Below are 7,972 nucleotides of genomic sequence, written 5' to 3'. Positions count from 1 at the left end.
TCATGAATCATGAATGACTGGCGATTCAAGTAGTTAAGTAGAAAAGCTTCTAGTAAAGTCTAGTCATACACGATACACAGTTTGTTGCATCAAACGTTTGCTTGGGAGTTAGTGGGATTAGGAACTCATCTTTTGACTTTGATACTAGGCCACAAGTTCGAGTCCATCAACTAAATTTGCTTGAGTGTAAAGGGATTCTTTTACCACTAAGAGAGAATTCACTTCACAAGATTAAAGGAGGTTCCAAACCAAAACCATATGGCAATAGGAGGAGTAGCCCCTTAGCCTTATAAAGTGTTTAACTCTCTCTTCTTCACCAATGTGGGACACTTACATGTGGTGATACTTGAGAGGTTATTCTTCAACGGAAATGAATGTTGCCCTTTCTTGAAATGACGTGTATATGAAACCCAAATATATGTCCTATGAAAACAACAAATTAATCGTCTTGGTTTGACTGTAAAAACCCTGTGAAGTTGCATCTGGAAGAAGAAAATCTTGAGGTTGCCAACATTTTTCAATAGGTTTACTTTAAAGTACATCAAAAGAGCCTAATTGTCCAATGAATTGAAGATCTCAATCTATGTTTTCGGGTGCCATAGAATGTGCTACTTGATTAATAACCTTCTCGCGTCTATGGCTGTAAGGCTAGCTTCTTCAGACTTTCTACTCCCCTGTGGCCTGTATAGAGGAAACGTTACATATTTTGAAAAATTAAATCATGTTCGATGTGCCATACTTTGGTGCACCATTGGCTATGATGCCATCAATTATTACTGAAATTATTATATCATTGTTATAAAGAATTAGGGTCCAATGTAATTTATTTGGCTGCTTTCTTAAATTCAAATTTTGATTCTAAATTAAAAGGTGAAATCATAAATTGAGCATGTATATTAGTTCAATATAAAGTTAATCAATTTCTTAATTTAGAAAAGTTGAATTAATTTGAACAATTCCCAAATTTAAGATGAAGTATAAGAGAATATTGGACAAGCAACAACTTATAATGCGAAGTACATGTTTATCATCTTGATTAGAAAAACAAGAGGCAAAACTAGTTAAAATAAAAGTCAAAACTAGTTAAAATAGAGGTATAGCCGTATAGTCATATGGATAATCAAAAGGAAAAAAAAATCCAAAGTGAACAAAAGAGAACAAATGCACCTAATACTCTTTCAATTCCTTTTACCTTGTCCCAATTAAAATCTTCAAAACAACAAATTACATGGAGTAAATAAAAGGAATAGAGGGATTAGGTAGTGACGGATCCAAAAAATAATAAATGAGGGTCCAAAATAAATTTATAAAGGGGCACTAATGGTGTCTGGTGGACGGTGCCACGGTGGCAAAGTCGGGTTGGCAGCGGCGGATCAGATGTGAGAGTAGCAAATATAGGTGTCTGTTTCTATTTGTGGGTTCCTGGAGTTGGAGAGACAAAATTAGAATATGGGCTCTAACCTCTCGTGAAAGGTGATTAGATGGCCAACAATTTTAAAAAAAAAATAAAAGAAAACATTATATCTAGTTGTCTTGGACTCTTGGTTAGTCGGTCTTTAAGTGATGACATTAGAAAGTGGCCTGGATTGCTAAATACCGCCCACGTTTTTTATCAAACCGCCGACAAAAGTGATGAAGAGACAAAACTACCCTTACTCATCCCCACTTTGCTTTCTCTCTCCGAAGTCCATTAAGTCTCAACCTCAATCGTCAACCACCACAGACACCACCACAACCACCACCACCCTCTGCACCATCACCGCCCATAACCACCACCACCCACTGCAGCATCACAGCCCATAACAACCAAAAGGACTAAAGGTACCAAATTTTTTTTAAGTTACAACTTATATTTCCGGCAACCATTTAACCCTGGCGACCAGCACAACCGGCAAATCACTACTGCAATCGGTTTCAAGTGTCGATTGACCACGGTAATCGGCATCCACAACCGATTACCGTACCGGGTAACCGGTTTTTCATGTCGATTGACCAGGTTGACCGGCATCCAAAACCAATTACCGTGGTGTTTAATCGGTTTTGCTTGCCGATTGCGAGCGCATAAAGATTAAAAAAAAATCAGAGGTACTGCCCTATCACCTCCGATAGCTGCCCCTGCGCTAGCTCCACCTCCAATGTACTTCCGTCGGACCACTGCTTCCCTTCATCTGCTATTGTTGCGGTTGATGGTGGTTGGGGAGTGGTGGTTATGGTGGTTACGGGTGATGAGAGAGAAAAAAAAATAAAAGAATAAGAGGAAGATGTGTGGGGGTATAGTAAAGGTATTAGTGTCCATTCACCTTAAATGTCGGCGATTTTGATAAAATTTGTCGGCGGTATTTAACACCCCCCATTAGAATGGGGGTCCAAATTTATGGGGTTTTCTTCTTTTAATCTATATGGGCCTGATTTACAAAATGAGATGCAGCTGCTCCCCACCTGGACTTTATAGGTCCGCCCATGGGATTAAGTGAGTCCTCTATAATCTATAGAGTATAGACTATACTAATTTTGCAACACTATAAATATTAATGGTCAAAAATGATCTCGCGCACGTAATATGTGTAAAAGTGATAGTATATCACTAGAAATGTTAATACAAATTGATTAAATCCGACCTAATAGTAATAATAATGAGAAAATCCTTGTTAATATGTCATATTAACATGGAATGTTTATATGGGGGCAGAATTGTCAATTCGTATGCTTGAGTAAGGGTATGGATGTCAACAAAAAGTTTGGCAGATATCAATTTCCCCTTCCAACTTCATCTCCTCAACTTCAACTTCCCTCATCCTTCGATCCATTCGCAAACAATCAAACATCCCCATATCAGTTTATCACTCCTTCATCACTTTTAAAATTGAAACCTTCAATGGTCAGTTACAATGGAGATATTTAAGATGAGGACAAATCCCTACCCTTTAGGTTTAACCGAACCCTTTGTTTCACTCTTTATTCTCAGGGTTTGTGACACATCACATGCAAAAAAAAAAAAACTTAAAAAAAAAAAAAAAAAAAAAAAAAAAAAAAAAAAAAAAAAACTCTCATATTTACAAAAATGCCAACATATTAACATTGTAATGTTAATATGCCATATTAACCGGGCACCGCTAAGTTTACCTTAGACGATTGACAAAGTAGACACAACAACGCCATGACATGAGTGTGGTGGCAAAACCGCAAAACCAATCTTCTTTAGCATTATTGTATGAAGACTAACATGTACACCTGCATTAAAATAACACCAAACTCAAAATTGGACTTCAAAAACATGCATAAGAATCCCTTATATCAAAAACCCATAAATCAATTTTATATGTTTTTTGATTTAAATGCAGCAATGCATGGTGCATTTAATCAAACACTTGGCAAGAAATTTGTACAGTTACATTTGACCAACATGTAAAATAACATATACTTGTAGATACTAATTGACTATGCATTTAAATTCCATAAGTTTGAGGAACAAAATTTTGACATTATTTGAAGAAATTTAAAAACTTATTATTACAACTTAAAATATTCCAATGTACAAGCTAAGTTATTAACAAATTTGCTCATTTGCACAAAATGAGCAAATCAACTAGATCACACCACATTTTTTTTTAAAAAAGGACCATAATATAGCTTCTAAAACTCAAAGATTGACTTCTCTATCATAGACCCAACTAAATGAAACAGAAGGTGCTTGTTTTGCCTTCTCTCGAGCCCTCTCATCTATAATCCTAATCCTTTGGGGCAATCCACATACATACTCCTGAGCTTTTCGCCCTTCGGACGAAAGCCCGGTGAGCTTCTCAACCTGCCAATAACCCACCAAATGCTCCATAACATCAGCATAATCCCTGGCAGAGTAAACTCCAAGCCGAGCAGCAATAGCAGCAAAATGATCAAACAAGTTGTAATCGCGGTCATCATACATGAGATGGGCCGGCATAGAGATCTTCTTCCTCATCATATCAGCAAAAGCGAGGATGGTTGTATCAGGGTCTATTTCAAACAGTTTCTGCACTATTTTGCTGTAAGCTGTTTCGTGTCGTTTTTCGTCTGCAGCAATAAGGCCACAGATTTGTGCTAGCTTCAGATCACCATGTTGTTTGGCTAGCCTTGCTGCATTTCCATGAGATATGAATGTTGCCCTTTCTTGAAATGATGTGTATATGTAACCTAAATATGGATTGTTTTCAGCTTTTGGGTCCTGCAATATTAATACAAAGCACAAATATTTAATTTAATTACATGTAATGACTAATGCAAAGTATATGTTATTACATGAATTTAGTAATTTTTTCAATACATGTAATAACACATATTGTACTTTTTATATACTCCTTCATTTCATAATAATCCCAACATTTTGACCAGCACACATGTTTTCAATGCACAATTTTGACCAATAATAATTGTATTTATGTATATTAATAAGAAATATAAAAAGTTAATAATATGAAAATATACTTAAAACTAATCTAAAAATATTTTACATGGCAACATATGTTTCTAATTTATTAGTAAAACATTCTGTCAAAAAAAAATTATTAGTAAAACAGAAGGAATAACGTGTAATTTATATAGGAGATAAAATTTTGATTCACGTAACATTATTACAATATTGTTGTGTTAGTAAATCTAAATTTATATCTATATCTATATCTATACTTAGTATTTAAAAACACAAACCATCATGTCACATGTAAACTTGATTTTTCATCAATGCTACATGTCAGTCATTTAACCTTTCTTTTTCTTTTAATCCCCTTTCTCATATATGTAAAAAATAAAAAAAAAAAAAAAAAAAAAAAAAAAAAAAAAAAAAAAACTAGCTTTAATTCAATACCTAAATGAATAGTTATTTGGTTCACTTTCCTCCAAATTAATATCTTCTACAATTACATTTAATTTTAATATATTTTTCTCCTTTTATAAACCATTCATTTTCTAATAAAACATATTATAAACTAAAAATTTATATTGTATGCCTATAAACAACTCGTGCAATAGTCGAGATGACTAGTTTTCATAATTAGTTGTGCAAGTATGTAGGGATTAAGAATTCAAATCTCTCATACCATTCCTGAGCCAATCAAATACTGAATCGTCTTTTCGACGGCTCTCATGTCAACACGACCAGAGAGATACAGATACTTGTTAAGAAGATCACCATGTCTATTTTCTTCAGCAGTCCAAGCTCTAGTCCAAGTTGCCCATGAAGTCGGACTAGCCCCGGTTTCGTCTCGCACTCCATCCATAGTATTAAGCATAGTTTGGTAAGTAGGAAGAGCTTCTTCAGTAACCATATGTCCAACCAAAACAACAAAATAATCATCTGGAACCTCCTTTGCTCTCTCTTGCATCTCTTTGATTTGTTCGTAAAAGGCGTCTGAATTCGGTTCAGGAAGAAAATCTTGTGGTTGCCAGCATTTTTCAATAGGCTTTAGGTGCACCAAGATGTTGTCTGATGCCCAATTTTCTAAGGAGTTGAAGATCTCAATCTTTTCTAGTGGCATTGAATATGTTACTTGATTTATAAGTGTTCCGCTAGCACGGTTGTGAGGGTTTTTCGTACTTTCGACTCCCCTACAAAGAGGAAAATATTTATGTCCGACCCTTGACACTTCAACATCTCAAATAACACGTGCCACTTTTCTAATTAAATTAAAAATGATAGATAATTGACACTTTGTTTTGTTGTATCTATTTACTTCATACTCGTACAAAACAGACACCAGAAATGACACGTCAATATAAATCACATTCTTTGAATCAATTAATATTAATAATGCTAATATGCTTAAAAATTTGTTAGCAAAAATAAAAATAAAAAAAATTGTTGTAAAGAGAGCAAGTAGTTAACTTACTTATGTGAGGAGTGGTTAAGAGTAGAGGTCATGCAAAACTTTGGAGCTTTAGCCTTTAGAGTGCTCACTTGTGGGAGAGCGTACAAACTTAGAGCCACAGTTGTTTGCTTTGCCTTGTTACTCTGTAGTTCTGTTCACAGTTCAGGAAATTATAAGGTAAACAAAGAGAAAATTCAAGAAATTGATGAAACTAACATTAAAAAAAATAACTTATGATGTAATTAGTTTTATTGAGCCCTATTTCTCTGGCCTTTTTTTTCCACAGTAATGAACATCTAACAAGTGAAATTCACAAAACATCTTATAAAATTTCACAACAATTACTTTTACCAAACATGTGATATACTTATTGCAGTTACAAAAATAAAAATGGACAGGTTGCTTCATAGAGAAAAAATTGACCTTTAACTCTCTTAGGTAACATATAGGCTCACATCAACTAGAAAAAGAAGTAAATTAAATCATCCCAAGACCATGTAATATAAAATTAAAAGAAGAAAAAAGGCATTCATATGAACTTCACCTTAGTTTTGCTTTTTTTGCTGAAAGTTTAGAAGAGAAGTAGTGATGATAGAACATTAGTGTGTAACTGAACAAATGAACACATATTGATATTGATATTGATTTAAACTGAAGGTCCGAAGTACTCTCACTACTCTGTTACAGTGTATGATATCATACATATGCTACTGTTTCAAGCTGTCGCAGATGAAAACAACATACGCAGTTCCGTACTTATTAGAATAAGATAAATCAAGGGTGCAAACGACAATAAAAACTTGTCTTCGTATACCGTGTTACAAGTGTCACATTGACTCGGAGATGCTTTATTTTGGAATTGTTTGGCAATCGGCAGTTGATTGTTGGCTTGTTTGATTAGGTGAAAGTAATAGCCGTAAGGATTGACTTTTTAAGTTAGTTGTTTAAATCGGCTGTTTAGAAAAGTGATTGGTAAAATTGTTTAAGGTCATTAAGGGTCTGTTCTCTTACGTTGAAATTCAGTTCAGTTCAGTTTAACTCAGTTCAGTTCAGTTCAGCTCAGTTCAGTTCAATTCAGCTGAGTTCAGTCAATGAGAACAGACCCTAAGTGTTTATTAGTGATAAAGTGGGCTAACAAGCTAAAACTCAAAGGAAAAACTACTCCTAGTAGCTTTTGGTGAAAAAAGCCGATTTAAAAGCCAACTATCAAATTAAAAAGCCAAAAGCTAGGCAAAAAGTCAATTGCCAAACATCTCCTTTATCAAATTACAGTATTGCCCTGGTACCATATTCATGACCTTGAGAAACACAACTAGTAGGAATCTAATCTATGAATTTAAAGTCATTAGGAAGTATTACTTGATACTCTGGTTGTTCAATTGATCTGTTTGTACACTTAAAATATTCTTTATTGAAAGTCATTAGAAACTTTTTTTTAATGCAAAAAGATGCTGCTATAAAGGATTAAATGGAGTAATTGTGGAAGAGGACATGCATGTGATTGCAGAGACGTAGCAGTTGATCAAAATGACAATTCAAACTTAAAAAGTTACGTAAATTCTGCTGCATTTACGCTCAAAGTTGCATGAAAAAAGGAACATCAAGTTAACAAGGAACTAACTAACAGACAAGGACATTAAAAAAAATGAAGTACATGCAACTGCAGAAAATACAAGTTCATCAATTTGATAAACTTAACACGCATATCAAGGGGTGATAAACTTAACATGCAACTGATTATGAATTAAAATTTAAAAATCAATAACAATTTCTACAAAAAAAAAAACATATGGAATTAATTTTAATACTACCTCCATTTCATATATTTGCGACGATTTTGACATAAAATAGAGAGGAAAAATGTCTAATCGTTGCAAACAATTTGGAACGGAGGTAGTATTTCATCATTAGAATTTGTTTCTTGATTTATTTTCACAAAGGCAGTAGCAAATTTCGCATCAACACCATCTTTGGCTGGTTTATAATTAAAAATTGAGTCGTGGTGGTTAGGTTATAGTTGTCGGTTATGGTGATCAGTGATGGACTGGTGGCGGTGATCTGGTACTCGTATGCCTCAGCTAATACAAACTGGTACTCGTATCCGATAATTTAAACGAAACCCAATTGCACTA

At 34.2% G+C, this 7,972-nt stretch overlaps 1 protein-coding gene across 1 annotated transcript; it reads right to left on the bottom strand.

The window, feature by feature from the left end:
* Positions 1-3,475: 3,475 nt before the first annotated feature.
* On the bottom strand, positions 3,476-6,501 carry LOC110738720 (stearoyl-[acyl-carrier-protein] 9-desaturase, chloroplastic-like). Its single transcript, XM_021919128.1, has 4 exons — positions 6,385-6,501; positions 5,862-5,991; positions 5,073-5,580; positions 3,476-4,201 (listed from the first exon to the last, which is right to left on the bottom strand). Exons 2-4 carry the CDS (start codon positions 5,891-5,893, stop codon positions 3,641-3,643), a joined length of 1,101 nt encoding a protein of 366 aa, XP_021774820.1. The 5' UTR covers positions 5,894-5,991; positions 6,385-6,501; the 3' UTR covers positions 3,476-3,640.
* Positions 6,502-7,972: the final 1,471 nt, after the last annotated feature.

This window comes from Chenopodium quinoa, unplaced genomic scaffold (genome assembly GCF_001683475.1).
Source record: "Chenopodium quinoa cultivar QQ74 unplaced genomic scaffold, ASM168347v1, whole genome shotgun sequence".
NCBI lineage: Eukaryota > Viridiplantae > Streptophyta > Magnoliopsida > Caryophyllales > Amaranthaceae > Chenopodium > Chenopodium quinoa.
The sequence above is the reverse complement of the archived record's forward strand: the minus strand, read 5'-3'. Positions and strand labels throughout refer to the sequence as shown.

What these genes read in the sequence shown, in the direction of transcription:
- LOC110738720 (XM_021919128.1), bottom strand. Translation starts at nt 5,893, where the DNA reads ATGACCTCTACTCTTAACCACTCCTCACATAA. An exon ending in CTTAACCACTCCTCACATAA is followed by an intron (nt 5,581 to 5,861) that starts GTAAGTTAACTA and finishes TCCTCTTTGTAG; the next exon opens with GGGAGTCGAAAGTACGAAAA. An exon ending in ATTTGATTGGCTCAGGAATG is followed by an intron (nt 4,202 to 5,072) that starts GTATGAGAGATT and finishes TTAATATTGCAG; the next exon opens with GACCCAAAAGCTGAAAACAA.